The sequence below is a fragment of the Bos mutus genome, chromosome 15, assembly GCF_027580195.1.
Source record: "Bos mutus isolate GX-2022 chromosome 15, NWIPB_WYAK_1.1, whole genome shotgun sequence".
NCBI lineage: Eukaryota > Metazoa > Chordata > Mammalia > Artiodactyla > Bovidae > Bos > Bos mutus.
This window is the reverse complement of record NC_091631.1, coordinates 47,650,913-47,668,527: the sequence shown is the minus strand read 5'-3', so window position 1 is coordinate 47,668,527 and position 17,615 is coordinate 47,650,913. Positions and strand designations below refer to the sequence as shown.

At 47.2% G+C, this 17,615-nt stretch overlaps 1 protein-coding gene across 1 annotated transcript in view; it reads left to right on the top strand.

The window, feature by feature from the left end:
* Positions 1-17,615, top strand: part of SORL1 (sortilin related receptor 1) — a 170,357-nt gene that overhangs the window by 118,207 nt on the left and 34,535 nt on the right. Inside the window, exons 25-32 of the mRNA XM_070384065.1 lie at positions 565-684; positions 6,194-6,319; positions 10,124-10,231; positions 11,388-11,519; positions 12,379-12,510; positions 13,476-13,610; positions 14,398-14,553; positions 16,594-16,743. Of these exons, the coding sequence (XP_070240166.1) occupies positions 565-684; positions 6,194-6,319; positions 10,124-10,231; positions 11,388-11,519; positions 12,379-12,510; positions 13,476-13,610; positions 14,398-14,553; positions 16,594-16,743 (1,059 nt within the window). The remainder of the gene's footprint in view (positions 1-564; positions 685-6,193; positions 6,320-10,123; positions 10,232-11,387; positions 11,520-12,378; positions 12,511-13,475; positions 13,611-14,397; positions 14,554-16,593; positions 16,744-17,615) is intronic.

Here is a 17,615-nt window from a genome sequence, read left to right as displayed (position 1 = left end):
GCCAGGACCCACCACAGGTTCCGAAATCCATGGATGCACAAGGCCCTCCACGTCCACGGACTCTGCATCCCCAGATTCACCAGCCACGGATCATAAACGGAGTGCCTGATGCTGTTGTCTGTTGTGTAGTCACTAGATCGAGTCTGACTCTTGTGGCCCCATGGACTACACCTGCCAGGCTTCTCTGTCCATGGGATTTTCCCGGCAAGAATACTGGAGTGGGTTGCCATTTCTGACTCCAGGGCATATTCCCAATCCAGGGACGGAACATGAGTCTCCTGTTGGGCAGGCAAATTCTTTATCACTCAGCTACCTTGGAAATATACGGTGCATGGTTGGTTTAATCCATGGATGCAAAACCTACAGGTCCAGAGGGCCAACCATACTTGGGCACCATTCCTTGTGATTTTCCATCCCTGGTTTAAGTCTTCCTCTGTGCATTCCGGATCATCGGTGATGATGGGGATATTGGGTGCATCTCTAACTACCAGGAGCCCTGACATCAGAGAAAGAATTCTGAGCAAGCTTTTGTGCTCACATGCTTGTCTGTGGTCTCACCTGCAGAAATGCACCAGTGTCGGGGTGACGAATACAGCTGCAGCTCTGGCATGTGCATCCGCTCCTCCTGGGTTTGTGATGGGGACAACGACTGCAGGGACTGGTCTGATGAAGCCAACTGTACCGGTCAGTATTTCCTGGACTCCCTGAGCTGCACTTGACCCGTTCATCTAGTGGGTAGCATTACCGCCCTACACGATTGCAGAATCAAGGCTCTAAGAAATGGACCTTAGAAACTAAGAGCTGGCCTGTGATCACCTTGTGCCAAAATGTTACCGGCTCTTTGCTTCCTTCATTGAGAAAGTCTTGCTATGGAAGAATATTAACTGAGCAATGTCACGAGTGATACAGTTGTTTTACATTTTGGCTCAAGTTTATTTTCCTAGGAACAGTAGCAAAGAGTTTACAGACTGGCCCTTGGTCTGGGGCCCATACACTGAGGAGCAGTGCACTAGCTCATGTTTTGGAATGGAGCATCACGATGTTCCTTAAACATTGAAAACTTAAGTTGTGCTTGCACCTGTTTGGGGTAAGATTTCGTTAAAGATAAAGCTGGAAACAGCAGGAGACGATGAGAAGAAGGCTGAGTGGTCTAAGATTCTAATTCTTCTGCTGGTGTTAGGTTAACTCATGTTCATGCCACTATTTTTTGTGAATGAGTGAATGAATGAACAAACAAGGGCATGTACGTTGTGATGGAGTCGGGGAGAGCAAGGAGTTGGGGCAGTTGTAGAGGCGGAAAAACAAATCCTGCTAGCTGATGAGTACATTTTCTCTGCCCCCTCCTTTAGAAATCGTTGCTCGATTCTACCTTAAATCCCTCCAGTGACGGGAATAACGATGTTTCCTTTCACCCTTTTGTGGCAAGTGAGGGCGGAGCTGGTATTTCAGGCTTCCTTTTGCCATCTATTGTTAATGGATCTTCATGCTTGTGAATTAAATCACTTTTCATTCTTTTTTTTTTTTAAGATTTTTTGTTGTTGTTGTGGACCTTTTTTTAAAGTCTTTATTAAATCTGCTACAACACTGCTTCTGTCCCATCTTTTGTTTTTTTGGCCACATGGGATCCTAGCTCCCTGACCAGGGATCAGACCTGCACCCATTATATTGGAAGGCAAAGTCCTAATCACTGGCCCACCAGGGAAGTCCCTCATTCCCGTATCTTAATTGTCCTGACCCCAGCAGTATCCTGGCAGTTCCTACACTGTCCAGCAGCTGGGATCTCAGAGCATGCTTCCTAATTTCTAAAAGCAGAAAAGGAAAAAGTAGATCTGCTATTATATCCCACCCTTGTGGTCTGCTTTGGTTTAGATTTGGTTTGTGAAGGACAGAAATGATCTTTTACTCCTTTATGTTCTCCCAGTGCCCAGTTCAGAGAACCTTTGTTGATTGGGTAATTTGACACAACTGTAGTACTCCGTTTTATTTTAGAGGTGCCCTTATGTGGCTTTAAGGAATAAATGGACCTACTCAAAGGCCAAATATATCACACTGTGATCTGTGATGTTGCCAGATTCCTGCCCACCTCGTCAACTCCCCATCCCTGTGTCCTCTCTGGCAGTCTTGTTGTGTGCCCCTCTGCTTCTGGAAAGACTGCAGGTATTACTTTCTTTGAAAGCCTGGCTTGCAGAAGGAGGGATAAACAAGGTCTCGGAAGGAACCACCATCAGCCCAGTAAGCACACAAGGGCTGTTTGGAAGCTTCTGGTTTGGGTGGATCATTGATTGATAAATTAGAGGGGTGCCTCTGAGCATTTCCATTTGTAAGTTTCATGATGACTGGACATATTATTAGCTCAACCACATTAGTCAAACTTGTGTTTCAGCTGCATGAGCTGGTCTTCCACAGTGAATTAACAACTTCATTTCTGTGGGTAGGCTTGTCACTGACCCTGGTTTTACCTCTGGTTTCCTCTGGCAGGACTGCGTGGGGAAATGTAGAGTGCCTACACGGCCACTGCAGCCTTGTTCCAATGGCTGTGCTTCCAAACCTTTTAAAGGCGATTGTCCATCTTCATCCGTAGATTAGTTGGAGGTAGTATGTGCGCTCACTGTGTGGTTGCTTCATTTCCTGGCCTAGTAAGTTAAGTCATGTGCAGAGCCGAAGAAGTGGGTCAGGGCCTGCTGACTTCTGGTGGGCTTCAGCTCTCATGCATGGTCTGTACTGGGCCTTTTTGTGGCTCTTCCCCTCTCTTGTTTTGCTTTCCGTGGAATTGAGCCTTTTATTCTGCACCCCCCCACCCCCCGCCCCACATTGATTTGGAACTTAAACATTTCATTTCTGTTCTTTTAACTGTTGCCCTAGGCATCTTATGCATATTCCTAATATCTTTCCCCTCTCCTGGACCTGCCTTGATTCCAGTCTCTGCCCATAATGTCAATATTGACAAACTCAGTATATATTTAGTATTTTAAAACACGAGGACTTCCCTGGTGGTCGGTCCGATGGTTGAGACTCCACCTTTCCAACGCAGGGAGCTCGGACTCAATCCCTAGTCGGGGAACTAGGAACCCACATGCTGTGTGGTATGGCCCCCATCGCCCCCCAAAATAAAACCATGAAATACTTCATAGTTTAATTTTACATTTTAAAAAATCCTAAAATCAGTCATCGTTAGTATCTTTTAGTAACCAAACTTGTTTGTAGATACCTACCTGTCTGTCACTTCACCTTCCTGTGTTCACTGCTTCCTTCCTGTGTTCAGCCTTCAGCGTTTGTAGCAGAGTCTATGAGTCATAAACTTAAAAGTTTTTGCTTATATAACCATGTCTTCCTTTCATTCTCAACACTGAAATTGATGCATCTGGTTTTCTAGATTTGTAGTAATTGTCCCTAAGTATTTTGGTGGAATTATTCCATTTCTTTCTGGCCTCTTTTGTGTTGATTTCAATTCTCCTGTCAGATTATCTTTTCCAATAATAACTGACCTTCTTTTCTCTCTAGTTGCCTTTAGGTTTTTTTATATTTTGTTTGTTACCCAGTTTCACCTACCTAGGCGTGAAATTATTTTTATTTATCCTGTTCGTTGTCCTTCTAAAATCGGAGGATTTACATTTTTCATCAGTTTTTGAAAGCTGCAGCCACTATCTTTCTGCTGTGTCTATTTGCTGCTTTGTCTTCTCTTGTCTTTAGCAGCAGCTCTCAGCCATTCACTGGACTTTCTCATTCTGATATTTATACCTTTGGTCTTTAGATTTGCTGTCTCCTTATGACTGAGTTACTTCCTCAGATTTCTCTTCCAGTTCAACAGTCCTCTTTTTAGCTGAATCTAATCTCCTATTTCACACATCCACTGAGCTGTTTTTATTTCCATGACTGTATTTTTTATATCTAGAATTTCTATTTGGTTCTTTTTCAGATTTGCCTTTTATTTTTGACCGTCCTTTATGCTCTGTGTTATTTTTTACATTATTAATCATGCGAGTTGTGTTGGTACTTGCATTTTTTTTCCTCCTTCATTTTCTAAGAGTCCAGTGCTTTATAATAAGGCAGTGCTTTTCTTGTCACAGTAATTAACTCATCTCTTCTGCCCCACTTTTATTTGGCTAATGTTTTTGATCAGGTATCACAGAGGGTCTTGCTGAGTCAGGAGAGATGTGTTCATGTCAAAGAGTAAGCCATAGGATAGTGGCCTTTATTAGAAACTCTGATATTCTAATTTCATGATCCTTTGCCTCAGTAGGCTTTCTATTCTTAGAGTCATGATGGACCCTGCTATGCAAAGGATTCTTTTTTATCTGCCTCAAATTCTTTAGTCTATTTTAAAGTCCATCTCTTTCATCCTTAGAGTTAAATATTATCAATTGAACATATATCATTTATCAGACACTCAATGTCAGAGAGCTAGTAAGTTACTCAGAAGACAGAAGAAGAGACTGTGTTAAGCATTGCAGCCCTTCCTGGCCATTTGAATGAAATTGTGCAAATTAATTAGTCTTTCTCAGCTCAGCATCAGTGATAGAATCTGGAGATGTCAAACATGCCCTTCAGTGTTGTCCACTTGGAAACTCCATTAGCACTCTGAAATTGTTTTCAGTTGAAATCCATAGGCTGAATAATAGTGAGTATTTCAGTGTGGCAGTGGTTTAGGTGACAGTATCTTTTATGATAGCGAGCAGGGCTTTGGTGAGGAATTTTTCAAAGGGCTATCAGATTTGTAAAACCAATAAATCAGAAGTATTCCAGGCAATGGCTGTTACCAGGACAAAGCTCATCTAACATGCAGGGACACATTTATTTTTCTTATCAGAGATAAGTATATTTTAAAAAGATATTTAATGGATCCTGACTGCCAGTATTGTAAATACTGAAACTTCCTGTAGATTTATTTGCATGTGACTGGACATAGCATTGGTCTTTGAGAAGGCAACAGATGATGGACCACCTTTTGTTGTAAAGTGGTTTGAAAAATCGGGGGCTTTGTATTTCAGACTATAGCCCCAAATAGCCTCAAATGCAGTAGCCATTCTAGAGGGCATTGGAAGCCCATTTTCCCAACCCTTGAGTCACTTATTACCCACCATCTCAACTGAATCGGTAACTATGGTTTGCACTCAACAACCCACTTTTGTTTGTTTTGCCTGCTCCTATCACAAGGACACCCTGTCCACACAGTTCAACCAAGAGAGCCTGTCTGTCTTGGTTATGTTATTTCATGCTGGTTGCAAACAAGGCCAGCCCTGGCTTACATTCAGCAGTGAACAGACACAAACTGCTCTCTGCATCAGAGGAGGGAAGGGAAATCTGATGGAGAAGGTGGCCAGTAGTGTTGCTTGGGTTGCAGGCAGATATTATGCATCTGAAATAGTCTCTGAAGTTTTGACATTTTCTAAATGACTTCCAGGTAGCCTCAGCCCGTGTATGCAAATGAGCCTGTTCGGTTATAACAGTGACTATTTCCCTGGCATTTTAGTTTTTTTTTCTTTTAATGATTGTGGAGGATGCCATGTGTTATTAGCGGGTAGATGTCACTCTTGGCTATCCAGAAAGTTAAGAATTCTAGATTTCTGGGCCTGCTTTCTTTGTGATTTTAGATGCATCTTTTATGCTCTTTGGACTGGAGGTTTTCCACTTAGGAAACTGGGCAGTTCATTTAGAATGATAAAATCAGGCCCTTTCACAACTTACAGGGCTCTTTAGATATCAGTGCAGATGATGACATCAAGGTCCCTACAGTGTCTGGAGCAGGTCTAGGACCCAGTGCCCCGAGCACCCACGGCCTGTTCTTGTCCAGCAGAATCTGGAGGACTGAGAAGATTAAGTAGCCAGGTGGACTGGAGAAAGCCTAGGCTTTGGACTTGGACAGCCCTGGTGCTATGACTTCATTATCTTTGTTACTCTCAGTGACCTTCTGAGAGTCCTAAACCTCATTCTCATCTATAAATGGGGGATAGTCCTGACCTCACAGGTTGCTGTGAAAGTGACTGAGTTTTTAACGTGTACATCTGTGCTTGTGTAACACTGGTGAACCCCGAGGCTTGAGCTAATGCCCCTTCAGGAGACTGCATTCTGCTTTTAGGGTAGTCCCCCATCATACCTGTTAGAACACGCCAGCTTTGTAGTCAGCTGCTGAGGGTGATGGGGCTGCGGAGGTGAAGGAGGCCTTGACCATTTTTCTCTCTTGTTTCGTTGGCAGCCATCTATCACACCTGTGAGGCCTCCAACTTCCAGTGCCGAAACGGGCACTGCATCCCCCAGCGCTGGGCGTGTGATGGTGACATGGATTGCCAAGACGGCTCTGACGAGGATCCGCTCAACTGTGGTAAGTGTAGGTGCTTTGGCCCCAACCCGCACGTCTCCCATGTCTGCTGTTCAGGAAGAGGGATAACGGATGGACCAGGAGATGGACCAGAGTCCCCACTGGGCCTGGCGAGCACTAGTGAGCTCGCCCTTGCTGTGTGGCACTGTTGTTCGACGTGTAGGTCTGGGCTATGTGATTTTAATTATTTATTATAATTATTTATTTATTAATTTTTGGCTGTACTGGGTCTTTGATTGCTTTGCACAAGCTTTCTCTGGTTGCGGCGAGCAGGGGCTGCTCTTTATTGAGGTGCACGGGCGTCTCGTTGCAGTGGCTTCTTTTGTTTTCCGGAGCACAGGCTTTAGGCGTGCGGGTTTCCGTAGCTGCTGCCGGTGGACTCTAGTGGTTGTGGCGCACACAGGCTTATTCGATCTGAGGAATCCTCCCCAGACCAGGGATCGGACCCGTGTCCCCTGCATTGGCAGGGGCATTCTTTATCACTGAGCCACCAGCAAGTCCTGTAATTTTAATTCTTGTGCAAGCAGGTTGCCTCCATAAAAACAAGAAAAGAAATGGGAAACCCACTAACCCACCCAGAACACTAAACACGGTCACATTACCAGTGTTCTGCCAGAAGTTAGCCAACAGTTTCTGTATAAATGGCATACTTTATGGCTGAGAGGTTGCTGTGATGGTCCCTTGGGAAAATGGGTACCACTCATAAGCCAGACGGAGAAGGCAATGGCACCCCACTCCAGTACTCTTGCCTGGAAAATCCCATGGACGGAGGAGCCTGGTGGGCTGCAGTCCATGGGGTCGCGAAGAGTCGGACACAACTGAGCGACTTCACTTTCACTTTTCACTTTCATGCATTGGAGAAGGAAATGGCGACCCACTCCAGTGTTCTTGCCTGGAGAATCCCAGGGATGGTGGAGCCTGGTGGGCTGCCGTCTATGGGGTCGCCCAGAGTTGGACATGACTGAAGCGACTTAGCAGCAGCAGCAGCAGCATAAGCCAGAACTTTTTCAGTGTAGTTGATTTAAAGAAGGACTCTGAGATGGTTAATAGAAATTAAACATAAAATAGCTGCCACACAAACATAATATATAAAATGCTTTTTCACACCAAATTAAATATATATTTTATATTGGAGTATAGCTGATTTATGGAGAAGGCAATGGCACCCCACTCCAGTACTCTTGCTTGGAAAATCCCATGGATGGAGGAGCCTGGTAGGCTGCAGTCCATGGGGTCGCTAAGAGTCAGACACGACTGAACGACTTCACTTTTACTTTTCACTTTCATGCATTGGAGAAGGACATGGCAACCCACTCCAGTGTTCTTGCCTGGAGAATCCCAGGGTCGGGGGAGCCTGGTGGGCTGCCGTCTATGGGGTCACACAGAGTCGGACACGACTGAAGTGACTTAGCATAGCTGATTTACAGTGCTGTGTTAGCTTTAGGTGTGCAGCAAAGTGATTCTGTTTTGCTGTTGTTTAGTGGAGAAGGAAATGGCAACCCACTCCAGTGTTCTTGCCTGGAGAATCCCAGGGATGGCGGAGCCTGGTGGGCTGCAGTCCATGGGGTCGCACAGAGTGGGACACGACTGAAGCGACTTAGCACAGCTGATTTACAGTGTTGTGTTAGCTTTAGGTGTGCAGCAAAGTAATTCTGTTTTGCTGTTGTTTAGTCACTAAGTCGTGTCCACCTCTTTTCAACTCCATGGACTGTAGCCCATCAGGCTCCTCTGTTTATGGGATTTTCCAGGCAAGAACACTGGACTGGGCTGCCATTCTCCAGGAGTTCTTCCCAACCCAGGGATCGAACCCATGTCTCCTGCTTGGAAGGTGGATTCTTTACCACTGAGCCACCAGGGAAGCTTGATTCAGTTATACATATACATATATGCATTCTTTTTCAGGTTCTTTCCCCATATTGGTTATTCCAGAATTTTGAGTATAATTTTTTGTGCTATACAGTATGTCTGTTTTAGTTATATACAGTAGTGTGTACATGTTAATCCTGTGCTTCCTCTGTGGCTCAGCAGTAAAAAACCCACCTACCAACCAGGAGATGTGGGTTCAATCCCTGGGTCACAAAGAACCCCTGGAGAAGGAATGGCAACCCATACCAGTATTCTTGCCTGGAAAATTCCATAGGCAGAGGAGCCTGACAGGCTACGTCAATGGGTCCACAGAGTTGGACACGACGGAGTGACTGAGCACATTTATTCATTAGGAGCCTTATGCCAGAAACCAAGGGCAGAGGCCACTATCCACATTTTCTATTATTTCCTGCCTTACATCCCTAATTTTCGTGGAACTGCAGTCGTCTGCATGCTGCTGTGTGCTCTGCTGTCTTCATGGCACAGTGTTCAAGTTGTTTCCAGACATCTGTATTTCTCCGTGGTTAGCATTTTCATGGCAGATGCCCATCCTCTTTGCATTGTTGCTGTGACGTCGCTTACTTGGTCGCTCCCTGGTGGGGTGATGTCCGTTTTGCACTGTCATGTGTCGTAAAAACGGTTCATGTCCTTGGAAATGAAGGCTTAGTTTTCTTTTGAGATACTACTCCCTGGGGTTATCCCTCCATATGGAAGTGCTGGGTTGCAGGTTCTGATCCATTTCCATGATTCTTGTTGTTTCCAGATTTTATTTCCAAGCGATTATACCAAATGGATCTCCATTAGTAACATATTGGATGTTTCCCCAAGCCTCTCTTGATTTTTACTTTTTGACTTGAGTGAGTGGTAACTTGTCTTGTACAATTTAAATTTTAAACTTTTGAAAAACCTTTTCATGCCGAAATCTACTTCCCCATCTCGTGGCACTCATTCACTGTTTCTGTTTTGATGTCCTTTGAACACTGTCCTGGGGATGATGACTTTTTACAGGATTAAAACACGTTTTCTTGCCTTATCCCTGATCCTCCTGAAACTATTCTGCCAAGAGTTGGGTTTACAACTGACCTTCTAGAAGTGATTCTTAAGCCAAATGTCTGGCAGTTGCTTTCTGTTCGGGAGAATGGATGACCTAGTACTAAAAGTTCTCCACTAAGTGCAAAACCTAAGATTCTTAACATTTATGGGGTAAAGGTTCTTCGATAGGGCTTTGGTTTAGAATTTCTGAAGAAATAAAATGCTGAGTGATGTAAGAGAGCTTAAAAAACCCCAGGGTCTATAAAATCAGGGTTCATGTCCTCTTTTTTCCCATCTACTTGGTGCTTTCATTTCACTTTTCATAAAAAAAGTTTTGAGTAGATGACACATTCACACAGTTCACAGTGGACAAGTGTAAGGACATTGGACAGTAGATGTTCTTCTCCCATCTGCAGATGTTCTTCTCCCATCTGCCGGTTTCCCTGATTGCTGTGTATCCTTTCAGAATGCTTTTGTGCATATATGCAAATTTAAATATATGACAGGTACTTGTCCTGTTTTTACACATGCAGCATGCCACGCACGTTGTTGGGTACCTTGGTTTTTCAGATAACTGTCTATCTAGGACATGTGTTCACCAAGTGCTTCTTCAGTCTCTCTATACCAGTCTGGTGTTCCTGTGTACAGTAGCTTATTTCACAGTCCCCTGCGGATGGATATGTAGGTGGCTTTCAATCTATTACAAACAGTGCTGCAGTGAATAAGCTTGTTGCTCTGTTACTTTTCACTCATGTGGGTAGATTACATTTCTGGGTCAGAGTATGTGTATATCTGTAATTGTGATAGCCCTCCATAGGGAGACACACATGTGGGTATAAATATCCGCGCCACGGTGATGTGAATGTCTGCCTGCTTCCTCACTCTGCTGCTCCTTGCACCACTTTCCAGAGAAGAAGTGCAACGGGTTCCGCTGCCCAAACGGCACCTGCATCCCATCCAGCAAACACTGCGACGGTCTGCATGACTGCTCGGACGGCTCGGACGAACAGCACTGCGGTGAGTCCTCACATCGGGCTAAATCCTCTCCTCCCCTGGTACCTGCCTGCGTCAGGTCCTGCATGGCCAGGACCCTGAGGGGGTGGAGGCAGAGAAGCATGGTTTGGGTGAGGGAGAGGAAGCGGGGGGCCACGTAGGGTGACCGTGGAATTAGGTCATGGTCCATGATCATCACTGTTCAGCTGCAGTATGTCCTGTGAATGGACCAATGATCTGGAATTGGACACTTATTTCTCCTCCTCCATTGGTTTTGCTAGTTGCTGATTATCACTCGGCTAACAGTTTTAGGCACGGCGACTCTGTATGCCATGTTTTCTTTGGACCCAGAAAGGTAGTCTGGGGTCAGTGGTGTTCATCCTTGGGAAAAGCAGGCTGGAGATCCAAGGATGAGTTAGTGTGGCAGTTCAGGCGTAAAGGCCACCTTCTTCCCATGTCCTCACGTGGCCTCTTTGCCTGCATCTCTGGTGCTGCTTAGAAGGACACTACTCATATAGATCCTTTTAACCTTATCTACCTCCCTTAACCTGGATTTCCTCTTTAAAGCTCTATCAGGGAGCTTCCTTGGAAGTCCAGTGGTTAAGATTGTGCTGCCAATGCAAGAGGCATAGGTTCAGTCCCTGGTCGGGGAACTAAGATCCCACATGGCATGTGGCACAGCCAAAAACAAAATTAATTAAAAAAAGCACTGCCCTTTGTCCAAATCCAGTCACAGTGGAGATTAGGGCTTCATCATATAAATTGGCGGCAGGTACAGTTCAGTGGGTAACATCGGTCCTTCATAGAAGGGGTTTGCCAGGCCCCATATTCGAGAGTCAGTGTTCTGTGATAGTGGTTAAGGTCGTGGGCTGTGATGTCAGGCAGCCCTGGGCTTCACTTTTGGCTCCACCCTCATCAGCCGTGTGCTCTTGGCAAAATACATAATGTTGCCGTCCCCTGTGCTTTGTTTGGGACGCAGGACAGTAAAACCTCTCGTCATGTGGTGCTGGGAGCTTAACGAGGTCCTGAAGCTCAGGGTTTGCTCAAAGCTTGTGGTTGGTAGTGGTGTCCATTACCCCCGCCTCCTGAACGCGCGTCCGGTCAGAGCGTGTCCCGCCGTGGCCCATGAGGCCCCCAGCTCCAGGGGCTCACGGCCCCTTCCCCTCCTGGTCCCTTTCAGAGCCCCTGTGTACTCGCTTCATGGACTTCGTGTGTAAGAACCGCCAGCAGTGCCTCTTCCAGTCCATGGTGTGTGACGGCATCATCCAGTGCCGGGATGGCTCCGACGAGGACCCGGAGTTCGCAGGATGCTGTGAGTCGGGGCGCTGGAGAGACTCGGGTGGGCCACCCCGGGCACGTGCCTCCGTCCAGTTTTCAGGTCTCCACTGAGGGTCCAGACTTGCGTGTTCTAAGAAAGGCTCACCTTGGCTGCTTCGGAAGCTTGCTTGTTAGTCGTTGGTGCACAGCTCAGGGGGGCGGGGTCAAGGTCGACAGTGGTCTTGGCCCACATGTCACCTCCTTCGCAGCCTTTCTTGTGCCCCAGAGTGGCCCCTCACCTTGCCGCAGTGTCTGTGCCCCACTCACCTCCACTCTGCACACTGGAGTTATTTTGGCCGGCCTCCCCAGCTGGCCTCTCTGTGTGTGCCCGAGAGCCGGTCCTTGTCTCGTTCACGGCTACAGCCCTGTCCCCAAGACTGCCCTGCCTGCATGATAGTAGGGACTTGCATCAGTCTGCTCAGGCTGCCCAAACAGAGGACCACAGCCCAGGGGGGCTTAATCTCTTAACAGTTCTGGGGGCTGCAGATCAGGGGTTAAGGTGTCGGCAGGGTTGGTTTCCTCTGAGGCGCCTCTCCTTGGCTTGTAGACGGCCATCCTCTGTGTCTTCACTTACTCTCCTTATGAGAACACCAGTCCTGTTAGATTAGGGCTCCATCCTAATGTAATGACCTCATGTTAGCTTAGTTACCCCTTCAAAGACCTTATCTGCAGATGTTGTTGCAGTCTGAGTTGCCGGGGGCCAGGCCTTCGACTTGCTTTCGAGGAATCCTCCAGCCGGGCCATCTCTTGGTGGAGGGCCTTTGTTCTTGCCTCTTGTTTCCAAACAACAGTGCCGCGTTGAGCTCTCCAGTGTGGAAGTAACCTGGACTTATGTATGTTGGTTCCTTCCCTAGCCCGAGACCCCGAGTTCCACAAGGTGTGTGACGAGTTCAGCTTCCAGTGTCAGAACGGAGTGTGCATCAGTTTGATCTGGAAATGTGATGGGATGGATGACTGCGGCGATGACTCCGACGAAGCCAACTGTGGTAAGGAGACCTCAGCTCTGCCCCCGGGCATCCCAGGCTCCAGGTCACACGGTGCTTGGCTTTGTCTTCTCCCTCTTCAGCCATAGTTCCTTCCAGGTCTTGAATCTGCATGTAACAAATTGAGTCTTAAAGTGAGAACCTACCCCCTAGCAGAGATTGGTTGGTTGGTTTAGTCATTGAGTCATGCCCAACTCTTAGCAACCCCATGGACTGTAGCCCACCAGCCTCCTCTGTCTGTGGGATATTCTGGGCAAGAATACTGGAGTGGGTTGCTATTTCCTTCTCCACCAGCAGACGTTAGGGTGTATTTATTCTATTTTCTTTCTCCAGTTAGGAAGTTGACATTGTGTATAAGGAATATGGTAGAGGAGTTATGGTAAATATTTTGGAGTATATTTCCCCCACCCCCTAAATGTTACAGATGTCACAGCATGATGGAATCATTGTTACTAATGGGTTATCATCAACAGTTAGGGCATTCCTTCAGTAGACTATCAAAATTCATACTTGGGTATCAGGACTTCCCCGGTGGTCCAGTGGCTAAGACTCTGCTCCCAATGCAGGGGGCCCAGGTTCCATCCCTGGTCAGGGAACTAGGTCCCACATGCCTCAACTAAGAGTTTGCATAAGATTAGAACCATAAGATCCCATGTGCTGCAACTAAGACCTGGTGCAGACACAGAAATAAGTAAAATAATAAAAGGATAAATATTAAAAACCCACTCGGGTGTCATTTGCAAGATGTAGAAGCATAGGTCAGAGAATATGACCTCGGGTCCAGGGAGGCAAGGTTTTGTCCAGTTTGTGGATATGTTCTTGGTCTCCCTCCGGTCCGGGAAGCTGCCTTGTCCTCTGGGAGGGTCACGCGGGCTGCCCTGGGGCTTGGGTGAGGAGCCTGTGGGTCCTTGGAGGCCTGTGTTCACGCCGTGCAGGCCATACAACTGACCCTGCGGTTCATCCCCCAGAAAACCCCACGGAGGCCCCCACCTGCTCCCGCTACTTCCAGTTCCAGTGCGAGAACGGGCACTGCATCCCCAACAGGTGGAAATGTGACCGGGAGAACGACTGTGGGGACTGGTCTGACGAGAAGGACTGCGGAGGTGAGGGTTGGGGACGGCCCCGCCACCCAGACCACATAGAACTCACCTGTCTCCTCAGCGTCTGGCTTAGGCAGTGATTTTGGGTGGGTGGGTCGGGCGGGTAACTGAGTTGTTTTCTCTTGCCCTCCCATTGTGAAATCGGCACAGTTGGCCTCTCCTGTTCCCAGGGTTGTTCTTTCCAGGGCACAGTGGGCACTTGAGAGACTGGTCCCGTGAGTATGGGCTGCAGACCCACAGCTCCTTGTTAGAACAGCAGCCTCTGACCCCACCCGAGCCTCCCTCCTGCAGTGTGTCCCGCAGTGTAACAGGCACTCTGGGTGACGCCTGAGCCATGATGCGCACATGTGTACGTGATACATGCCGAGGGGCCACACAGGACTGTCCCTTTCCTTTTTGGTGTTCTTGTCCCTGAGCTGCTCTTGAGGTGGTTGGGGTTGAGTGAACCAGAACTGGTTTAACCTGGATAGGAATCAATTCTCCCATCTTTGCACCAGCCTGCACAAGGCCCTGCAGAAGCAAACGCATCTGAATACTAGCCCAGGGCAAATATAATAGGTGAGGTGAATCTGCTCCACGGAAGGGAAGGGAACAGTGTGTCTTGACACCCCTCCATATGTGATTCTTAGATGAGCCACTGCTCAGAGCAGTCCTGGCACACAGCCCCCCACCCCACTGCCCCTCAGCTGTGCAGCTAAACCTGGGACATCATCCTGGTCTGGGACACATCGGGGTCTGAGCTCAAGCTTCCTGTAACATTTTGGGTTTCCTTGTTTGGTGTTTTCCTCAGATTCACATGTTCTTCCCTCCCCCACTCCCGGGCCCTCCACGTGTCTGCCCAATTACTACCGCTGCAGCAGTGGGGCCTGCGTGATGGACAGCTGGGTGTGCGACGGATATCGAGACTGTATAGACGGCTCGGACGAGGAGGCCTGCCCCTCGCCTGGTAAGTATGGCCCCAGTCCTGACCCGGGCACCTGCTTCAAGGAGAGGACCTTTGAGGCTGCACCCTGGGTGGCCCAGGGCAGTGCCCTGCCCTGGGGGACTCTGCTCTGTGGCCAGGCTCCTTCTCACCTCCAGAACAGGGAGATCCCGGGGCACTCAGAAGTCATCTTCCCTCACTGCCCTCTGTACCTGGCTGACCACCGTGGCTGCTTCCTCTCCCAGGAGGTTACCGTGGGGATTGTAAGGAAGGTCTCTGTACTAAACTCTGCTAAATCTCTGGTTTGCTAGTTGGCAGCCATCCTATTAAAAGAAGGGTAAGCAGTGCCATCTAGTGGCTGAACATGGCAAGGCACCTGGAGGTCTGTGCTTTCACTGTGTTGCTGGAAGCCGGGATAAACCCTGAGACCCTCGTCAAGGCGCCCCGGTAACTGCAGGCAGAACTGTGTCTTTTTCTCAACAGGTTTCCATTTCAGAGTCAGTTATAATAAGAGAATAGATCATCACTTGCCGCGGTTTATATAATTCTTTTCAGCAAATTCCTAGATCCTTTAAGACTGTTTTCAACCCATCTCTTCTCTGTTTAAAATCGTGAGTGGTGGGATTTCCCTGGCAGTCCACTGGTTTAGACTTCACCTTCCAATGCAGGGGGCTCAGGTTCAATCCCTAGTTGGGGAGCTAAGATCCAACATGCTTTGTGGCCCAAAACCAAACCAAAACGTAAAAAACAGAAGCAATACTGTAATAATTCCATAAAGACTTAAAAAATGGTCCACATCAAAAAATCTTTAAAAAAAAAAAAAAAACTTTTTAAAAGGCTCATCACTGGTTTATGCTTGTCCTCTTGTCCAGAAGATAGACCCTAACCCTTGAGTCCTATTTTCAAGGCCCTGTTTGAGCCCTGTTAGACCCTTTGTCAGAGAAAGCAATGACATCCCACTCCAGTACTCTTGCCTGGAAAATCCCATGGATGGAGGAGCCTGGTAGGCTGCAGTCCGTGGGGTCGCTGAGGGTCGGACACGACTGAGCGACTTCACTTTCACTTTTCACTTTCATGCATTGGAGAGGGAAATGGCAACCCATTTCAGTGTTCTTGCCTGGAGAATCCCAGGGACGGAGCATCCTGGTGGGCTGCTGTCTGTGGGGTCGCACAGAGTCAGACACAACTGAAGTGACTCAGCAGCAGCAGCAGCAGCAGCAGCAGACCCTTTGTGCTTGCCATGACTTATCACTTCCATACGCTGGGCTCCTCACTTGCTGTGGACAGACCTGCCTCTTGTTTACTTAGATTCCTCCAGCAGAACTTGTGCCCTGTCCACCTTGATGTTGTCCCCCTTCTTGCCTTCTGTGAAGCCCACTGTCCATCAGGGCAGACAGAAGCATGGGATGCCAATATGTCATCACTATGTCTTGCATTACAGCATGTAGAGCACCTGTAGGGAATCACTTGGGTAGTTTCTAAAAAGTGTAGAATATCTTATGTATTTATATATATTTTTTCTATGTTTAAAAAAATGCAGAATCAGAATTTCTGCCTGGAGCCCATGAGCTCCCCATGTGAATGACAGGTTGACTGATTGTCTTGTGGGGATAGGGAGGCGGGGGAGTGGAGAGTCTCACGGCTGCTTTAACATCTTTCAATGGCTCCCTTATATAATTTTCACCCTTTTCTCTCCTGGCCAAAGGATACCATTTTCCAGTCTGTTTGCAGATTCTGTGAAGTTGGTCTTAATGGAGCTTAGCTTTCTCCCGTGACAGCCTGGGATAGAGTCCTCTCTTCTCTGAAGTCTCTAGCCACTCAGCCCTGTCTGTCAGCTTCCCAGTTTCCAAGGTTCTGTTGCTTTTGTCTCCATCAGGGGCTTCCCAGGAGAGAAGCAGGGTGAGATGCTCGTGTCTTATCAACCTGCCATCTTCGCCAGAGCTCACATGTCTGTTTGGGTTCCCATCGAAATTCCCAGAGCACCGACATCCCCAGCACATCTAACAGGTCGCTGTTGCTGGCCTCAGTATTAAAAAAGTGAATTTTAAAAACCTTTTCTTCTAGCCAATGTGACTGCTGCCTCCACGCCTACCCAGCTCGGGCGGTGCGACCGGTTTGAATTCGAGTGCCACCAACCGAAGAAGTGTATCCCCAACTGGAGGCGCTGTGACGGCCACCAGGATTGCCAGGATGGCCAGGACGAGGCCAACTGCCGTGAGTGGTCGGCAGGGCCGTCTGCCCCCAGGGAGGCTCCAGGAGAGCAGGACAGCTCGTGCTTGTGCTTTGGGTCTCATATTAATAAATTCTGGCCTTATGCCTCCATTTTAGAGATAGGAAAGTTAAGCTTCAAAGAGGATCACCTCGTCCGCAGCAGATTGGAGCATTTACTTAGTATTTTCTTTGTACAAAACTGTGATCTTCTCATCATAACCATGTGGAAAGTTCTTGTAAGGAGGAATACTCCAAAACAACACAGAAATTAAATGGGGATTAGCATAAAATCCTGCACTTACATGAAAAGACTGAACAAAGTGGACCTTTGGGACATTCAGATAACAGGGCAGGTTGATCCAACACTCATCAAAATCATAGTAGGAACATCTGAGCCAGATAAGTACGGTAAGAACATTAACCGTAATTAACAAAGAGGAAATGCAATAGGACCTTCCTCTTGGGTGAGATTAATTCATTAATGGGTGTTCTTGAAATAAATATCTTTTGCCTGTTTCAAATCTGTCTTGTACATAAGAAAATCGCTTGGTTAAGGGGCTTCAAATCAAGATGTGCTCTATCTACAATTTTCCTCAATCCGTTAATCGGATAACCCCATCAACAAAGGAAATGAGATTAGCATGACATGCCTCTTCTTAGAGAAGCTGGCTCCTGAAGGCTACCACATTCTGTTTTAAGTGCCCATTAATCATCTGTTTAAGAACCAGTTTAAGCATTTTCAGACAACCTTATTCCCAGTTTCTAAAATCCATGTTTTCTTCCTTTGTAAATATTGAGATGTTTCCTAAAGAAACGTCAGACATCTTTCAGCTTGACTGTTATCTGTTTTTTGATTATATTTTACCACGTTCTTA